At 40.0% G+C, this 21,164-nt stretch overlaps 1 protein-coding gene across 1 annotated transcript in view; it reads left to right on the top strand.

The window, feature by feature from the left end:
- Positions 1-21,164, top strand: part of PIK3C2G (phosphatidylinositol-4-phosphate 3-kinase catalytic subunit type 2 gamma) — a 195,065-nt gene that overhangs the window by 84,709 nt on the left and 89,192 nt on the right. The window contains exons 16-17 of the mRNA XM_062491554.1: positions 1,278-1,371; positions 2,397-2,491. Of these exons, the coding sequence (XP_062347538.1) occupies positions 1,278-1,371; positions 2,397-2,491 (189 nt within the window). The remainder of the gene's footprint in view (positions 1-1,277; positions 1,372-2,396; positions 2,492-21,164) is intronic.

Genomic DNA, 21,164 nt, shown 5'->3' with positions numbered 1-21,164 from the left:
GTCCAGGGTTCCAACAACACAGCAGACATGCACAGAAGGGCACAAATGCTCATTTCCTTGTGAAAGAAAAAAAAACAAAAAACCAAAGAAACCAACAACAACAAAAAACCAACCAAACAACAACAACAAAAACCCCACAGTAAATCAGCCAAATTTGGACCAATCCAGGCAACTTCTGTGTGTGTGAAATTCTCTGTGTATAAAATTGTGGAATCATTGAGGTTGGAAAAGACCTCTGAGATCATCGAGTCCAGACTTGAATGATCAATGTCACAACTGCAAAGTGTGAAAAGGTAGAAATTATTTCAGTATTTTCAAAAGAAGTCCTTAAAAGATTATCTTTTGGTTTTCCAGTATTAAAAGAGACGCTGTATACTTTCTGTCCTTTACTCTTAGAAAAGAGAAAATGTTCTGTTAAGAGTCAGTTTAGTTCAGTCAGCTTACATCAAAATTTCACTCTCTTTCAAAGAAAAATGTTTTTACCATCTTTATTATCCAGCCTTCTTTTTCTTCATAATCACTGCTGCCACACCACATTTTCCTTTTTTATCATTTTTATGATGACAGCTCCATCACAAACCTATACCAGGCTACAGCCCCCTGGTTTCAGCCAGAATTAGTTGAAAATGTAGCTTATGCCAAGTTCTCAAATGTTTTCTCATCAGAAATTTTTTCACTGACTTGGAGCCTTTCTGGGGAAGGTGCTCATTATTTTACCAAATTTCACATAATAAAATCCTAAAAATACCCAACGCATGTTTTCAATTTCTAAATTGCTTTTGTTTAAAAAGCGTTTTTGACTGTGTTATGACAGAAAACAAAAGAATTTATTTGGGAATAAATTACTTGAAACGAACCTTTTTTGTATGGGAAATTTCAAGCTTTTGTGCTGCTGCTCAGAGCAAATGAAGTCTTCAAGTGGCTGTTAAAAGTTCAAATGGCTCAGAAATTTCCTATTTCAGGTAAGAAAGAGCAGTAAATCTGTAATTTGCTTCATGTTTTGGGAAATAACAGCATGTGGTAGTTCAAATTCAAAAAGGTATTTGAGGATCATGATTTTGGCGTTTTTTTTCCCCTGTGTTGCACTGTAAAGTCAATCCAATTAAATCATCTGTGGTGTGTTTCTTCCTACAATAAAGCAAATTAATTGATGTGGGTTTTTTTCCTGTTCCATTTTGACAGAAAAATCAGGTTTTCTTGCATTTTATATCAGTGAGAGCTCAGGAGAGTTTGGGTGGTCTGGTAGCTCTTAATGATATCTTTTTGTTTTACTCTAGTTTTCCAGATCAAGATATCCGCAGGGCAGCAGTCCAGCAAATAGAAAATGTGTCAAATGATGAATTGTTAGAATACCTCCCACAGCTGGTTCAGGTAAGGAGGAAATTGATAGCCAAGGAAGTCTTCAGTCCAGATCAATAATCTCATCAAATGTTTTTGATGCTTTCAGGTTGGTTAAGACATTGTAAGAGGAAAAAATAAGTCTGGTCAATTGATGCAGTGAGTGGATTAAGAACAGGGCTGAGGGAGAGACTGTGTCCCTCTTGGGAGAATGGAATTGTTTGGGCATTCTGATTGGCCTTTCAGGCATTGCACATGAAGGTATTTTCAAGTAAAAAAGAAAAGCAAACAACGCATTTGGACAAGAGAAATTCTGCTCAGGTGTCAGGGCTTGATTGTGGTCAAGGAAGGAAACATTGTTGGCACAAATCACTGGGGTTTTAATACCATATGTACTGAGAAACCAGAGTAAAGTGGGCGTTTGGGTGTGGAATTGTCTCTTTAGAGACGTACATTGCATTTTAATGGGAATTAATGTTTTGCAAGTTATGGCATCAGTGCTTCCAAAGGACTTGGTGACTGAGCAGATGCTGTGAAAGCTTTATCCCCTCACTTTGTAACACTTTGCTATGGATGACCCACTATCCACACTGCAGACTTTCTCAGGGTTTTCTCTTTTTTTGTGATATCTACTCATCTAGATAGATATCTCTATGCATTTGTGAATGTATTTATGTAATCCCCTACTGGGAGGCAGCAGAACCTTCACAGCTTTGCAGCGTTCACGAACTGCTGTGACCTTTCACCTTCCACAGCTTCTAAAACAAGTTTATTTTCCGAACCAGATAATCAGATTTAAAAAACCAAATCTAGCAGTGATAGGTAAGTGGGAGGAGACTAGCTGCATGTTTATGTGCATGTGAACACAGAACCAGGGTGGTGTCTGTCTGTCTGTCTGTCTCACAGGTGGTGGTAGGTCCTTGAGCTGAGGCTTCTCTGATCATTGCATTGCCAGAGCAAACTCCACGTGCCTGCTTGCTTTGTTCAAACCAAGCACTGGGCTCTTTCTGATGAGTTTTGCATAAAACTGATGTTTGTTACATTTTTTTTCTATCAAGGTGCTCAAGTTTGAGTGGAGTCTTGAAAGCCCTCTGGTGGAACTCCTGCTCAGCCGTTCTCTGCAGAGCATCCAAGTAGCCCACCAGCTTTACTGGTGAGACCATTTCCATCACTACCAGTCATTTTCTGTCATAGTGACATTTGTCCATGATTCCGTTGCTGATAAACCCTCTTTTGGTTTAAATCAACAGAAAATAAATGAAGTTTTTCTCCTCCCCTTTCAGCACTGGGTATGGGCAACTTGTACAAAAGACCCCCTTATCTCTGCCTTATCCTGCCCCTGGCAGGAGGAACAGGGAGTTCTGCTCCCCTAAGGAAGATACCATTTGGTTTTTCAGCTTTTTTTTTTATTATTTGAGCCAAAAATAGCCTTCCCCAAAACTTACAGGCATTGGTTCACTTTGAAAGGAGGCTGCCTGCTTTTGTGATTTCCCTGACCTCTCCTGAAGCTGTCCAAATTCTCATGTGTGTCCAAATGTCAAATGTTACCCATTTTTTATATCAGTCTGACTTGTGGTGCTAGGGTTTCCAACATTTCCTTTTCATGGTTATGGAGATGTACCAGGCCTGGCAGAAATTGCCATTCACCACCAACCTCCAACATAAGGATCCTCTTATTCTATTATTGAATTATTCTGTTTGCTGTGCTCTTATCTCAAGGCACTCTGAGAAAGAGTGTGGCTTTCTGATCATCTGCCCTGTGATGTGAAAACCAAACTCTTGTGTGTTTTCTTCTTTTTTTTTTTTTTAGTTGTTTTCCATCTTTAGTAATGATGGATGAGCTGAGCTTTCATTTACAGTTGAACTGGTTCAGATGCCTTAAACCAAAAGCATTCCTCCCTGCAAAGGAAAGAAAACATTTTGAAATGTATTCATTTGGTTGATGAAGTGTGGGGTTGGGAAGAGCATAAATAACACTTTCATACCTGCATGGTCTCTGGAAGTGTTAGTGGGGATAAAACAGAATTATTAATGTGTTTGTTTTACTGAAATGAGTAGGATAATGTGCTTAATGAGCATATCTCTCAAATAAAGAGGAACCACATCTAGCGAGCCATTTTTCAACAGTGCCTGAAACACTCCTGAGACAATTTCTACTAATATTAAACTTAGTCATGCTGGATATAAAATATCCAGTCTCGAGTTCTTAAATATGCCCTAAGAGCTGAGAGTTTTCCTGTAAAATTAGAAATTATATCTAGGGTTCAATGGACAGGGGAACATCATTAGTTTGCCTGCCTTTTCTATAACTCCTCTCTTTTCTTCTCAGAAGAAAAATGAATGTCTGCAGTCCTCTTCCTCTTTAATTTCCAGTGCAAATCTCTATTTCCCCCCAAATATGGCTCAAGCTTTTTAATATTATAATCTCAGGTAATACAGAGCAGTTATTCCATCCTGAATTTGCATGGTCATCTGGCACAGTGCAATGTAAAGTGGCAAAATGAATTTATTTTATATGCAGCTTAACATATAGGGTAACTACATCCACATCAAGTAGATTATTTCTCAAGGCTCACTGTATTCTCTGGCTTTCAGCTGGTAGTAGCCCTGTTCATGCTGGGTGCCTCTTTTATTTAAATATTTAGTTCATATATTTCAAGGTAAACTGAGAAAATAAATGTGGCAAATGCCTCTTAAAATTTGGTGCTTGTATCCATTATCTACACTCTGGGGAGTTTTTTGTTACTCTGCTCCACCATGTTCTTCAGTAGCAAATTGTTTTCTACCCAACATTCCCTTTTATGTCATTACTTGTATTTCTGCTGCTGTATTTAAAAAGGCAGTTTCCTAAGCCATAAATCCTACTTACAAAGTTTACCAGTAATTTCACGGATTTTATTAATAAAACCTTAAATAATTGATAAAAGAGTTCCTTCACAAATTGGATTTCAGTCATGATAAAAGTAAGGGAAAACAGAGGTTCTCATCCACTCACTTCTAAAGAGACTTTTAGAAGAAGTTCAGTGATTTAATAATGTGGGGAGCACGTGTGTGCATGTACACTCAGATAACTTACTTTAAGAAATGTGATTAGGTTACATTTTATTCTCAAGTGTCACGTTCTGTTTCATTACCAAATTAACTATCAAGAAGGAAGGACTGGTAAAAAAAAACAACTTTAGTAACAACTTTTTTATTTATTTTAATTGTAATGAATGACATTACCATGAAAATACTGCTGAATAATACAAGAGTGTTCACGCTGTACCTGTCCAAAGCACAACGTGGAAAAGAAGGCTATAATACTATATAATATTGCTAATGCAATGTAAAGAACTGGTGAGCTGATTTCAGAGCCACAGGGGAAAATTCAACTGATTTCAGCTGAACTTGAACGTGTTTATGATACTATTGTAAATTTAGAAATGACTAGAAAAGGAGGTTACTATCAACACTGTATCTTTTTTCAATGACAAATACTATTTATAATAAGATGCCAGTTCTTTCCAATTGACTCAATTTCCCTGCAGGTCAGAGACAAGCAGCTACCCAACAATGGTGACCACTTCATCACTTTTTTAATATTAATGTTGGATAGGAAATTGTGAATTGCTTTTCATCAAGCAGTGATGAGTTTGTGTGAAGATTTTATTTTAAAATTATAGAGGTGGACAGAACTGAGAGAGTTTTCATTCGTGGGAATATCTTCAGCTGTTGCCAGTCAGGATAGTTTCAGTCTGTTCTTTGCCTGTGTCTGTTGCAGATTTGTTCCATTAATTCTGCTGTTGAGAATGAGAAGGATCTTACTCCCTGTTTCAATGTTTGGGTTTTTTCTTATCATTTGTGTCTTTTTCCCTTCTCTAAATTCTTGAGGGATCTGCATCCCTCAGTGTATTACCTCCTCACTGGTGCTCTGGATGCCCTCCCCTTCCCAAGGTGGCTAAACTTTGCCAGCACAGGACTCGTGTACCACTTAAATCCCATTTTAGTCTTAAGTACAGGGCTTAAATCCCATTTTAGTCTTATTTCAGGGCTTCTGAATGTCCACGAGGCATGGAGAATCATCCCACTGCCTTCCAGACATTCTCTCTGATGCTAATCCCCCCCAGAATTCCTGGGAGGCAAGAAGGCTGCAGCAAGTTTCCCCATTCCCTGGAGCTGAGCTGGTTTGAGCAAAGCACAAAAAGTTGCTTGAGGGGAAAGAAACCTGCTGAGCCCTTTTGGTCCCTTCTGCTGGCTGTTTGTCTCCTTTTCTACTGGATGTTTCACACAGGTGGCTTTTTGTCAGCTTTTGTGCCGGAGCTTTAATCCGCCTGGCATCCTGCCACTCTGGTCTCCTCTTGCTGGAGCGTTTTTGGATTTTGGCTGCTGTCACGGGTGGCAGCTGCAGAGTGGAACCAGAACATCTGGGTGGGGCAGCAGGTGGCCAGGAGAACGTTTCACAGATGGTTGCCTTCCACAGGAAGATTGAATAACGGGGGGAAGCATCCTGGTGTCCTCTGGGATCTGTGGCAGCTGCTTGAAGATGGTGCTGGGGGGAGGATTCCATCCTCATGGAAGAGTGGGAGTGCTGGGGAATCCTGCCAGGGCGTGGGAATCTGGTTTGCTGAGCTCAAGAAAAGAAAAGGTCAGGTGAAAACCTTGCTGAAGACAAAATGTCCTTTTGTAGCTTATCTTCCAAGTCACTTAGACTTTGGAGAACTTTCCCAGTTTTTGGCATTTCTGAACTACAGATTGACTGACAAGAGAAAAGGGAGCGGTCTTCTGTCTTTCCCGAGTCCACATATTGTAGAAAAGTTAGAATGTGAGATTGAAAAGGAACTTGGTGCTACCCAGCACACTGGAAACAATGTGAATCAGACTATTGATTTCATGGCCAGAACACATTTTTATTCTTTTTCTATATACACAGAAGAAGAACTGTAAGAAGCAAAAAGAACATAACAATGTATAAAAGTTTAAAAAGGCCCCAGTTACATTTCCTGCTCTTGGGAGGTTTATACCTCAATACCTTCTTCAAAATCATTACCAGTGTTTCACTCAGAGCTCCAGCACTGGAACAATTCCTTCATATTTCCTGAAAGGAAATAGAATTTTAAATGTCAAAACTGGTCTATGTGTATATGTTAATGACAACCATAACTTAAGGAGTTTGAAAGAAGGAATAAATCAAGCAGATACTCATTTGTCCAACACTCTTAATTATCTGAACATTAAACAGATGAGCATCCTCCAGATCTTTTTCTTCCTGCTTTATCATATCTTTCTCTGACAGTTAGAAGTTATCAAGTCTGCTAATTATTAAATGAACTTCCTAAATAGCTGTGCAGAGCAGGCTGAAAACCCCAGCCCACTAAAATGACATGAATGTAAATACAAAAGATGCCTGTTCTTGGTTTTTTTGGTTTTTGTTTTTGTTTTTTGTTTGTTTTTTTGGGGGTTTTTTGGGGTTTTTTTTTGTTTGGTTTTTTTTTTTTTGGTGCTAATTTGGTCCTTCCTAAATTCTGAGCAGAATCAGGGAAACATTTAATCAGATGTGTAACTTCAGACCTGTATAGGAATAGCCAGTCCAAGGATGTGTTTGATTCAGCTAAGTGGTGACTGATTTTCACTGGAGTTCACAGTGCTTGATGTGATCATTATACATGATCATTTTATATATATCATACATATATATATATATATATATCTGTGTGTGATCATTATCTTTTGGACTGCAGAGAACCTTGAACAGATCACAACTTGAGATTCTAGTTCTGAAATGATAATTCTTGTTTATGTAACACCAATCTTTTGGAGACTGTTTTTGGGTTTTTTGTTTTGTTTTTTTTTTTTCCTAGTTACTTACGGGGCCAGTAAATGACACCACCAGAGCATTATTTGTGTGAGATAATGATTCAGCCAGCTTCTGTGCTAAGGGTTTCATTATTAGCTTGGGTTATTGCCTTGTACAGCAGACAGATAATTATTTTGTTTCCTAATTTACAGACTTTCCATTTTCTCAGACTCTGGTTTTAGGAAAAGATGATGTCAAATGAAATAAGGAGATTGTGAAGAATTAACAACTGTTGGGTTTTACCTTTAATAATTAGAGACTTAGTGAGAAAATGGTATATTTAAATCAACAAAGCCACATCTTATATTTGATTAAACCCACTTTAGATTTTAAGAAAAACACTTAGTATTTTAGAGTGACTTTTTGCTGTCTCTGAAGACAGAGGAGTGAACTGGCTTTGACCTCCACTGGAATTGATAAAAGGACGTGGACAACTAGAGGGCTGTGGGACAAGACCACATTTTAAACTCTCAAAATTCTAACAAATGGGAAAGAGAAAATAAATTCCAAAGAATGAGAAAATCAAATTGGAAACACGGCTGGGAAAGGTTAGCAAAGAATCTATGTATGGCATTTTAACATTCAAAATGTGAAGAGGGAGTTAGTTTTCCCACACTGTTAAGAATTAGGGCTTTTAAAAAGAGAAATCTGTTTAAAAATTAATAAAGCACGAAGTTATGCCTTTTTGTAATTCAGTGAGTGTGAGAAAATCTGGTGGGTCACTGACAAAGGACACGAGTAGCATAGTTGTGTGTGTGTTTGTTTTTAATTATTTTTTATTATTTTTGTTTCTTTATTTTTATTATTTATTATTCTTAGCAGAGCAGGTGTGTTCCTGAATGTTGAGAAATCTAGGAAGGCTGGGTGTTTTTCCAAATCCTGTGCAAGTACCAAAGGGAGGAGTTGAGGTTCCCTGGTGATCATATATCAATGTGAGCATGGAGTGAAGCATCATTCATTTTATTGGTGCAGGCAAATATTCAGTGCACCAAACAAGTTACTGAACACAGAGATAACTCTGTGTGTGCCCCACCTTTGGAACAAAGGAAATTCCATGCCAAAAGTCATATCCGAGGAGGATTAACAGTGTCAAGTGAAGCATAAGAAGTCTGCAAGTGCCAGTTATTAATGTTACTGTAATGAAAAACCACAGCACTGTGGATGTGCACAGTGAACCCACTTGGAACTGCAAAGATAAACTGCAAAAGGGGACAGAGTTCTGAAAACTTTAATTCTTTTAGCTGCCTCATGATTTATAAGGTAGCACTAAGGGAAAGGTTTTTCAGTGCATTGTTTCTCCAGGCATGGCTTGTCTGATTTATTTTGCATTTGGTTCCTTTTACAGTTAAAAATTCCAGAGCTGACAAATCTGGTTTTTTTCAGTTATGCCAGAAAAGTCCCCAAGAGCTTCCCGTTCTGTCTGTCCAAACCCCCCAGTCATGTATGTGGAGATGGAAGATGGGTTTTCCTTTTGGAAAAGCTGTGTGCTGGGCTCTGCTCCCTGGTGCTGGATGTGATGGGCTGCAGCTCCGGGTGACAGGGAGGGATTCTCAGCTGCCAGATTCTTCTTGTTTTACTGTTAAAAAAGTTTTATTGCTGCTTCTTTAAAAACAGAACAAAACACACACACACACACACACAAAAAAAGAAACCAACCAAACAAAAAAGCCCCAAAAAATAAAACAAAACCAAAGCAAAAAAGCAAAACAAAACAAAAACCGAAAAAGGAAAACAAAACAAAAAACTAAAACAAAAATTAAAAACAACTGAAAAAATAAAAACAAAAACAAAAAACCAAAACAAAAACAAAACAAAAACAAAAAAACAAACAAAAACAAAACAAAAAAAAGAAAAATATGTAAAAAATGAAAACAAAAAACAAAAAAAAAAACATAAAAACAAAGCAAAAAACAAACCAAAAACAAAAAAGTAAAAAAAATTTAAAAAGTAAATAAAAAACAAACAAAGCAAAACCAAAACCAAAAAAACCCCAAAGACTTGGGGAAAAAATGAAAAGGACACTGGGATGTAAAGCAGAATAGTAATGCCAGGAAAACTTTTGAGAAAACATTCATCTATCTCTATCACTCCACATGGATTATGTTTAGTCATGAGTTTGAGGGGGTTTTTTTTATTTGTAAAAAACTACTGAAAAAAAGATGCCTAAATCTAATCCTAGAAATTTTCTTTAGGCTGGGTTGATACCGAGTGGCCAACTTCAATAACGTTTGATGTCCAAATGATAAATAAGATTTCACTTTCAGGATTTGCGTTTTGTGAATATCTGGGGCGGGGGAAATAAATTTATTTCTTTTGTGTGAAACTTTTGTGTTGCTAGAAATGGCAAATATTGTACTCAAAATGAGTCTTCAGATGTTTCCAAAACGCATCACATTATGGAAAACATTTTATAAGTCTTGCTTTGTTATAGATCTTTTTCTCTTTCCATCTTAACAAGCTTTTGTGTTTCAGCTGTAGCTGTTTGAACCATTTTTTTACAAAACTGAGGCAACCTCAGCCTTGTTTTTAATCCATTTTTTACTTGGAACACAAAGTTTTTGCCTCATGACTTGAATAACTGCAGTCCAGGCCCTGATTTCCTAGGACTGATGTGTTTGGAGTACTCATTTATAGTTGGGCTGGTGGTCACTGCTTGGTCTGACAGGCTGCAGGTTTTGGTAATCATTCCTATTTCTGAGCACTGGCACTGAGAACTTTAGGAAAAATATGAATAAAACAGAGAAAGGCTTCAAGTGGGAGCAGGACATGCAGTGTAATGAGTTACTGGTAGGTTAATTTTGCAGTCAGTTGTGTGTTTGCTGTGGTTAATATTTCTAGGTTTAGTCATCACTCTCCACCAGCATAAAACCTGGCCTAAATGCCTAAAACATTAGAAGAAATAGAATAATGAATTAGACATTGCTGAATATGTTGCATCAGTGCATGATTTAGCAGAAAATTACTTTGTAATTTTTCTTCAATTTTGGGTAATTTTTCTTAGAAAAGAATTCCCTGACATAAACTCAAATATAATTATTAACACACTTTAAAATAGATAGATGATAGATAGATAGATAGATAGATAGATAGATAGATAGATAGATAGATAAACTAGAATAAAAGGTAATATTTCTGGGCAGGAGAAGGTAAGGATTGATAAAAGGTCCTGTCAGGGTAGCAGTGCAGAATTACTATAATTCAATGTTTTTAGGTGTTTGCAGAAAACAACCATTTCAAGATTAAACTCATAAAGTCCTTGCTGCTTGAAAATATTTCCCTAAAAATTAATTGCTCCCAGAATGCTCACCCATTCTCTGTGGTTTATCAGTCTGTAATCCGAATGATGTCATTTGGGTGGTGACCAAATTAAAATCCATTTGAGAGAGGAAAGGAAGAGCTGTCAGATGAGTTGTCTTTGTGTGGCCCTTTTGCTGTGATGTTGTAATAACCTCTTTTTAGACAAGGGAATTATTGCAGGGATTTGTCTCACATTGTCTCCTCCAGTGTTTCCTTGGCAAAGAGCCCTCCTGGTTGGAACAGATGTGTGTTGGGCCCTTGAATTAAACAACAGAAAGTGTCCAGTGAATCTAAAAGAATTAAGATTATTCCAAATCTAAAGCCTTTAAACTTCTTCCCAATGGGTCATACGAGCCACAGGCATCTCTGTCAGAAGACAGAGAAAAAGCTGAATTGTTCTGTAGCTTTCTCTGTGGTGTCTGTCCAACACACAGGATGCTGTTTGGTAAAGTTCAGCACCTTATTTTTTGTTTCAGAAAGGAAATCAGGCTAGAAGAGCTGAGTTTTGTCTCTGAAAGGCCTTTATTCCTGTGTAAAGGCATCCAGAGCTACGTTTCACAACATTGCATCCGTGGTGGGTGACTGACAGAGTCATGTACAGTAGCAAGGAATGTTTCACCGACTCTTTATTTTTTTTTAAATGCTCATCAAAATCAAAGCTTTTCAGAGAAACATGGAGCTTAGGTGGAAACAAAAAATCCTAATTCTGCCTGTCACTGGGGATGGGAAAGCAGAGGCAGTGGCTGGGGTGATGCAGTGGGTGCCTCACTGAGCTGGTTTTGAATGATTTATCCTCCCCATTGCTGTAGATCATCCCGACCATTCTGAAGCAATACAGTTTGCTTCCAACTCACTTACGAGAGGAGCAGTGCAGATTTTAAGACGGTCCCCAATGCAGTTTGTCATTTGAGGTACATCTCCTCTCCTGGTGCTCACCTGAGTTACTCAGTCCTGACCCATTAACAGTTTGTCTTCTTTCTTAGCTTGAAAACACACAGTCCTTTAGGCATAGCAATTTTTGAAGTGCCTTTGGTATCTCACCTCTGCAGTGTTGCCTGGCTGCTGTTCACTGCTGGCTGTTACTTGAGGGAAAACCTTATGTTAAGGAAAAAAAAATTAAAAATAAGCTTAAAAAAAAGTGTTTTGAAGTGGAGCGTAGGTTTTAAGTGGGATAAACTGCTGGCAGCATATATGGGAAACTATTTATTTGTGAATTTGATCAGTGCCTCAGTGCTGGAGTAGCTACTGTTCTTCATTTGTCTGTCTTTCAAAGATCCAGTACAAATTGCCTCCACTGAAAATTTTAAATGGCAAATACAATTTTGTTCACATTCATTCTTTTTTTTTTTTTTTTCTACTTAGGATTTTTTCTGGTTCAGGATTTGGTGGGCAGTAGAAAAAATAACATTCTGGCTGAATACTTGTTGACTCAAAAGTGTTTGCAAGCTGTGCAAGCAAAGCACAGTGGAGCAGCTCTAGAGAGGTGAAGGCTCTGCTGTGTGAATAAACAGATATGGAAATAAAGCCAATCTCTTTTGTCAGCATTAGAGGCAGTATAGATATTGTAATAACATAGTAACATAAGTTATTAATGTTTACTTGAATAGAGAAACAGTGGCACATACACAGGTGGGTGAGCCTTTCAAACCAGTACCCTCCCTCGCTCACAAAATGAGATTTCCTTTCTTATCTAATAAGTGGTTTGTAGAGCACAAATCCTTAGACATAAAGGGTGACTCTGAAGTATTTCAGTGTAAACAGCATAGCCACCTTCGACATATCTCCCAATAAAATCCTGTTTTATGCTTCTTACACTTGATTTTTTCTAGCTTGTACAGCAAGGTTTATGTCCAAGTAGATTAAAAGAATTTTTTTTTTTCCTTACATAAGTGCTCAGTTTTCATTTTCAGCCTCCCCCAGCAATTGTTCCCAGTCTGTCAACCAGTGAAATTAAAATAGCTGTTCCCCAGGGCCTCCTTCCTCTTCAGTCCCAAGATTCTTCTGGATTCCCTTGGAAGTGAGTAGATGATGTTATATGCAAAGTAGCAGTGGAAAGGGTTGAAACTGGGAATTCCCTCAACCTGCTCTGAAAACACTCCTGTCTCTTCTGCTTCAAGATCCCAAATCTTCTCCCAGAAACAGAAGTCTGAGCAGCCCTCACTGGTTTGGGAAAGGAGGAGATTGCTGCAATGTTCCCAGTGAAGTGTGGCACCGACTGAAGTGACACAAAATGCAATTTGGGCAGGCAAAGGAGCAGAGAGGCATCACTGAGGGAATAAAGGATAGCAAGCAAAATATGTTTATAGGAAGAAGGATGCAGAAAAGCAAGGGGAGACAAGACTCAATTAGTACTCTAGGTAACACAGGTCTGTTGTGTTCCAATAATTCTTTTTACCAGCAGTTAAGTTTAGATTCAGAGAGAACTGGGACATCTAAAACCAGTTCCATAAAGAAAGTATTATTTCCAAGTATAAGCTGTGCCACTACTCTACCCTTCCTGTATAGTGTAATTTGGATTCCTGCATTGCTCTATGTCCCCTTGAAGCCCCTTGTGCCTGGAAAAGGAACCTCCCGTGCTTCTGTCTCAGTCACTGACCCTAGAAAACAAGCAGACATCAGGTCTGCTTCTGAAAAATCCCCTGACTCTTGTACTTGATCACTTCCCACAAATCCTGACACTGACTGAACTTGGCCTGATGTAACTTCTCTGAGAACCTGAAGGTCTAGGAGCCAGACAGTGGAAAATATTCAGCTGCTCCTTCAGAGAATGGAGCCCTCACATTTTGTGCACAGCAAAGTCACAAGAGGATTTTGTCCAGCTAGTGCCATAGGCAAAACCCCAATCTCTGCTGTTCTGCACACAAGGGTAAGACATGGTTTAGTCAGTATAAGGAGTAATGTGGAGTCCTTTTTCTTACCCTAAAATTAATCTGTATCACCGGAATTTTGAAATATTTGCTTTCCCTGTGGCAGCTGAGCCCTGGCTTGAAGTGCTTGCCATAAATTGCCCTACAGTTTCCATGGCTGAGGGGATAGAGCAGAGTGAAACTCAGGGAAGCAGCTCTTGGCACACTTATTCATGTTCCTGGCCAAAGGACAGACCTGCTGTCCTCGTGTCATGTCTTTTGAAACACCTCTTGTTCTGGGGACCCATCATCATCATCATCATCATCATCATCATCCACATCCTCTGGCCAAGCTGCCCTGCTAACCCTTGCTCCCATCCCAGGAGCTCTCCCACCCTGCTGCCCCTCTGAACAGCCCTGTCCAACATCAGAGTGGAATGAAAAACCCAGCATCCAACATCATCTCATCAGAGCAGGGACCAGACCAGGGCAGCTGCAGAGGTCCCTGCTGGCATCAGCTGCCTGTGTCTGAGCTCTGCAAATGTATCCTGTGTGTTTGCTCTCTAAATGTATCCTGTGTGTGTGTGTGCTCTGTAAATGTATCCTGTGTGTGTGTGTGTGCTCTGTAAATGCATCCTGTGTGTGTGTGCTCTGTAAATGTATCCTGTGTGTGTGTGTGTGTGTGTGTGTGTGTGTGCTCTGCAAATGTATCCTGTGTGTGTGTGTGTGCTCTGTAACTGCATCCTGTGTGTGTGTGCTCTGCAAATGTATCCTGTGTGTGTGTGTGTGTGTGCTCTGTAAATGTATCCTGTGTGTGTGTGCTCTGTAAATGCATCCTGTGTGTGTGTGTGTGTGTGTGTGTGTGTGTGCTCTGTAAATGTATCCTGTGTGTGTGTGCTCTGTAAATGCATCCTGTGTGTGTGTGTGTGTGTGTGTGTGTGTGTGCTCTGTAAATGTATCCTGTGTGTGTGTGCTCTGTAAATGTATCCTGTGTGTGTGTGCTCTGTAAATGCATCCTGTGTGTGTGTGTGTGTGTGCTCTGTAAATGCATCCTGTGTGTGTGTGTGTGTGTGCTCTGTAACTGCATCCTGTGTGTGTGTGTGTGTGTGTGTGTGTGCTCTGTAACTTCATCCTGTGTGTGTGTGTGCTCTGTAAATGTATCCTGTGTGTGTGTGTGTGCTCTGTAACTGCATCCTGTGTGTGTGTGCTCTGTAAATGCATCCTGTGTGTGTGTGTGTGTGTGTGCTCTGTAACTTCATCCTGTGTGTGTGTGTGTGTGTGTGTGTGTGTGTGTGCTCTGTAACTGCATCCTGTGTGTGTGTGTGCTCTGTAAATGTATCCTGTGTGTGTGTGTGTGCTCTGTAACTGCATCCTGTGTGTGTGTGTGTGTGCTCTGTAACTGCATCCTGTGTGTGTGTGTGCTCTGTAAATGTATCCTGTGTGTGTGTGTGTGTGTGCTCTGTAAATGTATCCTGTGTGTGTGTGTGTGTGTGCTCTGTAAATGTATCCTGTGTGTGTGTGCTCTGTAACTGCATCCTGTGTGTGTGTGTGTGCTCTGTAACTGCATCCTGTGTGTGTCTGAGCTCTGCAAATGCATCCTGTGTGTGCTCTGTAAATGCATCCTGTGTGTGTGAGCTGTGTAACTGTATCCTGTGTGTGTGTGTGTGCTCTGTAAATGTATCCTGTGTGTGTGTGCTCTGTAAATGTATCCTGTGTGTGTGTGCTCTGTAACTGCATCCTGTGTGTGTCTGAGCTCTGCAAATGCATCCTGTGTGTGTGTGTGTGTGTGTGTGTGTGCTCTGTAAATGTATCCTGTGTGTGTGTGTGTGTGTGTGTGTGTGTGTGTGTGTGTGTGTGTGCTCTGTAAATGTATCCTGTGTGTGTGAGAGATCTGTAAATGCAACCTGGGACTCTTTGCTCCTTCACTGACTCCCTTTCCACAGCTCTTCAATCCTCAAACCGCCAGCACAGTCCCTGGCTAAGGGCTTGCAGGAGGAGTGCTGGATGCTCAGTCCTCTGGAACGATTGGGAATGTGGAGAGCTTTCCAAAGAATCAGTTTTGTAGTAGGTGCCATCTCTTGGGTGGAGACTTTCTGTAGGGCTCCACTCAGGTCATGCTCAGCTGAGGGAGGAATGGAACCCACAGGATAGGGATTTTTTACATTGCAATAACAGAAAATGGCACAGAAGTAGGGATCTGCTCTTTCTTCTGTGGCATCTGAAGAAACCAAGCCTGAAGGCAAACTGGACAAACCCAAAATTATTTAGAAGGAGGAAAAAAAAATAGCTAGAGGGGCTGAGTTCAACACTGCTTAAAGAGTTTTCTTCTTTTGTTCATTTGTTTTGGTCAGTCCTTTTTCAATTATATAATGAAAAATATCAAGAAAGGTTGTTAAAATAAATAGGTTTAGGAGAAATTATCTGATTATTCCATTCTGCACACATCACCAGTCACATGCTTGCATACAAAGGTTCTGCAGCTAGGCAGAAAACATAAAATTCAATGATGATATTATAAAACACCATAAGTCACAAGTGACAGCAAATGCTCTTTAGAATAAGAAACCAGTAGTTTTCAATTAGTGTTAAATGAGAAATTATGTTATGTCATCTGATATTAAATCTGTATAAATGTCTGGATTGGTACAAAATTATGATGTCTGAAAAAAGAATTTAATTTACTGAATTGATATTAATTAGGCTCATTAGCTGTAGTGTGGCAGCTGCCATCTTGGCTAATGAAGAAGGTACTGAACAGGGATTTCCACAGTCAAATTCACTGGCTTGGATTAACTGAAGGAATAGTCCCTCATCATGAGTGTTGTAGCACATTATACATTTTTAACTGAAGGAAGAACTTGTTTGTACTTCAGCAAGGGAAATGGGGCTCTGGCTGGAAAAAAAGGCTTTGCCATTTGTAATAATTGTCCTGTGAGCACTGGGCATGGAGAAGGTCAAACAGCAAACAAGATTTCCACGTTTCTGTAGCATTTCCTTTGTTGAGTGTGGGATCAAAACCCAGCATTTATTCTTCTACTTAACCTGCTCCACAATGTCAGTCATTGGGTGTGATGATTTCTATCAGGAGAAGCACTTTAATTTAATTAAACTTTTCTCATAGGCACCAGCTTTTGAGTGACTCACACAGCCCTGGGATCTCATGTATGTACTTTTATGGGTAGGGCAGCTTGTGGAAGTGATTTGGAGCAGCCAGGGTGGCAAATATTCCTGAATTTCAGTGTTTTGTTGTGTGTGTCACTCATTTCTTGCACGTGGAGTGAAAATGGAGCCTCCTTCAAAGGATGCCCCACTTTAAATTCTTTTTGCATCAATTCAAAGCTGTGCTGCCTTCATCTGTTGCCTGGCTTTGTTGTTAGGAGTTTTCAGACCAGCAATTTAAAGGTGATTTAAACAATAATTTGCCTGGCTCACCCGTGGCTGTGCTGGTAGGAAAAACATGGCAGTTACCCATATTAACTTTTGGCATGCCCAGAGTTTTGTTCTGTCAGCAGAGCACACATCTCTGAAGGAATGTGGCTGATTCAGAGCTATTGGTACGGCAGGAGAGGAGAAGAAAGGTGGGAGATATGCAGCTCAGTCCTTCATCCAGCTGCATCCTCACATGGGCTGAGCACAGGGACAGCACTCTGAGGGTGAGAAAAATGCCAACAGCAGAGCCAGGGAGTTTCAGAGTCCCAGGAGCATTCTGTGTCAGATGGCTGACCTATATTTATTCTGCCAACTACTGCCCCTGGAGAGCTCGCTCCATTCTTTACCTGACTCAGGACATATGGAAATATGACATCTGCTTGCTGCAATAATACTTCCACAAATGTGATTGTGAATCTTGGAAGCGGACCTGGACTTTTTATCACAACAACTGAATCTTAATTCTGTTTTCTTATGAGCAAAAGATATGCCTGGGGCTGTTGTTTTCTCCCGTATGATTGAAGGATGTTGGTGAGATGGGCTCCCACGTGAGAAGGAGGTGGCAATGTCATTAAAAAGACCTGTTTGCCATGGCATTTACCTCTGGCATAAGAGCAGCTTAGAAACAAACACAGCATTCTGTGGAGAGCCTACGAGAAATAAATCTTTCCTCTTTTGAAAAGGAAAACAGAAGCGCAGAGAAATAAAATAATTTTGCCAAGGTTACCTACCAAATAGAATTCAGGATGGATTTTCATTCTTGTGTCTGCCTTAAATTCTTCTGACATGAAAATCTATGGATTTTAACCCCAAGGTTAAAATTCAGTTTAATCTGAAGAGGCTGCTGTAAGATTTCCTTGGTAAAAGCTTAAGAAGCAACACCTTCTTGCTTAGGGCTTCATTAAAAGGGATTTTACTTTATTCAGAAGTCTATTCAGATCTGGTCCCACAGCTGAACATGTCTCAGCAGAGCTGAGGACTTTTAAACCTAGATGAAACTCTGAGTCTACTCCCAGCAATGAAAGAGCAGCAAGGCATCTGAAGTGAGAGATTAATTCCAGCAAGCCTCTGCAAACCAAGCCAACCCAATTTCGTGTAGGTCTGCCTCGTTTTCCTACTGTGCCTGCCCTCCAGCTCTTCTGTTTTCCATGGTAACTAGGCCAGCTGTCGACTAGGAAAATACCCTTGGGCCATCTAAAAAAGAAAGGTTTGCTCTTACTAATATCTTACAGCAAGCTTTCCCTGGTACATGGGCTTAACTTCAAATTCCCTCTTCTTTATTTACAAAGCCAATATTTGGTGGCAATAAAGCAGTGAAATGGAAGGAGAATCAGAACCATACCAATATTTAAAAAGGAGAAATTTTAAGTTATTTCCATCTCTGCTCTGCTTTCCTAACTTTGCAAGAGATATTATTACTATGTATAACATGGAAGAAAATATTAATGCAGGCAAAGACAAGAGGAAGAAAAATAAAACAGGCCTATGGAAGGTATGAAGATAAAATATTCTTCTTTACCATGTAAATGCTTGTTCTTCTTTCCTGCCACCATCTTTCATGGTCTCCTCTATTTTTAATTAAACTAAAACATGGTAGCTATCATCTTAATTGAAGAAGATTGCAGAGTAGCCTTAATCATAAGGAGAGTTGTAGTGTGAAGAGATTTCTCCCTTAAAGGAGTCAGAATCATGAAAAGATGAAAGAGTGTTATTTGATCTCTAAAGACTTCCCCAATGAAAATTCTGATTTTCTCTCTCCTGTTCCCTGAAAACAAATGAGTTATTTTTGAAGGGTAAGGGACCTCCTGACACCACTTGATGTGAGCCATGCAAGTTGTCTCCAGTGATGCCATTGACAAAGTCACCCAGCAGAGGCACAGAGCTGACAGAGCTCTGAGGTCCTCCAGGCTGATCTGTGCATCCTTTGTCGTTGTGCAGCACTGAGCTGCCACACAGCAAAGTGACACGAAAAGGGGGCTCCACATCTCGCAGAAAGCACACTCTGTCACATCTGAGGGGTGCACTGCAAACAGCAGTTTGCAGTCTTGTAATTGCACTGAAATACCAGGATTTCTGAAACACTCAGAGCAGCACCTGCTGAGGCTCATTTTTCCTCCCTGTTCCTGTTAGGCATTGATTTGAATAAAGTTCCCTTTGATAGATATTGGGAAAATAAGATAAGCTGGTCTGCTAGCTACAGCAGTGATGAAAGCAAAGATCCAGAAGACAGACATGTCAGGAAATAATATGGAACCAGTTCTTGTGCAGTCTGTACTACCTGTGCTTAAAACACAGTGGATCTACAGACAGCTTCAGAGACGTGGAAGGGATGCTGCCTTAAAAGAAACATTACCTCCCCATGTGTTTGAAACATATCAAATCTCATACATCCTTCTGCTGCTGTTGACATCGGAGCACCTTGTCTCTAAAAATCTAAGGCTCTACTTGAAAGATAACAGCTTTGAATGTCGACATTGTTAAACAAAGTAAATTCTTGTAACCGAGTGCAGAACAAACAGGAAAATTAACTGCTCTGCAGAACAAGTTCCTTTGAATGCCTTAATATTGAAAAACAATGTCAGTGTCTCATCCTATTTCCCCACCCCACTAAACCAAGCTCTTCTTTTCCCATGCCCAGAAAAAAAAAAGTAATCTGAAAACTCTAGGATTACAAAGATTTGTCACAGAATGTATGAATAGAATCTGAACTGCTCCTGTTATGAGCAGCTAAGGCCCTTAATGACCTTGGCAGAAAGACAATTTCAGTTTTCTCCCTGAAGCTGGTTCTGTGTTAGTGTATTAATGTCATGGTTTAGCCCCAGAGGACAAACAAGCCCCACACAGCCACTGACTCACTGTCCCCTGCAGTGGGATGGGGCAGAGAATTAGAAAAGTGAGAAAAATCATGGACTGAGTGCAGGTGGTGGAACAGGTAAAGCAAAAGCTGCTACACATGAGCCCCGTGGAACAAGGAATTAATTTGTTCTTCACATTCCATGGGCAGGCAGGTGTGCCACCATCCACAGGAGAGCAGGACCCATCACACACTGGGGACTTGGGAAGACAAACACCATCACCCCAAATTTTCCTCCTTCCTCCTCCTTCCCCATCCTTATCTGCTGAGCGTGATCCATATGGTCTGGGACACCCTTTGGTCAGTTGGGGTCAGCTCAGCTCACCCAGCTGTGTCCCTTTTTAACTTGTTGTGCACCCCCAGCCCACTCACTTGTGTGTCGGGGTGAGGAGAAGAAAAGGCTTTGGCTCTTCAAACATCTGAATTACCATTATTTCCAGCACAAATCCAAAACACAGCTCCATACCAACTACTGGGAAGGAAATAAGCTCTACCCCAGATAAAACCAGCTGAACTAAAAATAAAAAAAATAAAATAAAAAAAATAACCAACAAATTAAGTTACCAAAGTGCTGTGATGTAGCTCATTTAGTTCTGAGTTTTGTGTGTATTTGGATTGCCCAGTGCATGCAGAACCATTCAGAATTAGTTCTGTGTCTTACGTTGTGTTTTATAGTGTCATGAGGAATTCTTTTAGTTCAGCTGTGAAGCTAGTGGGAACCACAGATGCTCTCCAAAGCCATTTTGATAGACACAAACTACCCAAACAATAGGCAGTTAAAGAAAAACATTTTCAGTTTCTCCTCCGTGTATTGCTGTGATAACTGTGGCCTAAACTCAGAAACATTACAGAGCTTTGCAAGTCCATTGGCTCTCAGTGAGTGCTTCAATGTGAATGAATTTTGCATTTCATTTATATAGTTTGAAAGTAGAGTAGCTTAGTCACCTCCTGTATTCAAGTAATTGCTGGCATATTGGATAGCATCCCAATAAAGCCACTGGGCTTGGCTAATTTTGGTGGTGATTATCCCATCTAATCCCATTCACTGCCAGCTCCCAGTGCACTCACCCACTGGGGAGAACACAACGATTTCTGTTGTGCCTGGAATGAATGGTGCATTTCAGCTCCTGTGCATGCATTTACTCTGAACTCTCACAGTGACAGATTGTTGGACAATTTCAGACTTGCTGATGCTGGTGTAAGATACTGCATGGAATTCTGACAACAGTGTGTCATTTGTTCTGGGGAGAAAATCTGCAGTTTTGGGGAAAGCACAGACAGGGATGTACTCAGGCACGTGGGGAAGGAACTGGCAGAGATGGAACCAGACTTTTCAAAATTAATGCCAGACTTGAATGCCAAGTTTCTCATTGAATGGAAATTGATATATCCAATTGATATGCTCATGAAGATATCAAATGCAATACCTTGGTTGAACAATTTTTTTTTCTTATTTTCAAATGCAGTTTTTGGAGAGGAGATTTAATCAGTCTCTTTAAAGAGGCAGTGGTGGTACTTCTTTTATTAATATTTGAAACCAGTTCAACCTAGAGATGTTGTCTGA

This window comes from Cinclus cinclus, chromosome 4 (genome assembly GCF_963662255.1).
Source record: "Cinclus cinclus chromosome 4, bCinCin1.1, whole genome shotgun sequence".
Taxonomy (NCBI): domain Eukaryota; kingdom Metazoa; phylum Chordata; class Aves; order Passeriformes; family Cinclidae; genus Cinclus; species Cinclus cinclus.
This window is presented reverse-complemented; position numbering and strand designations above follow the sequence as displayed.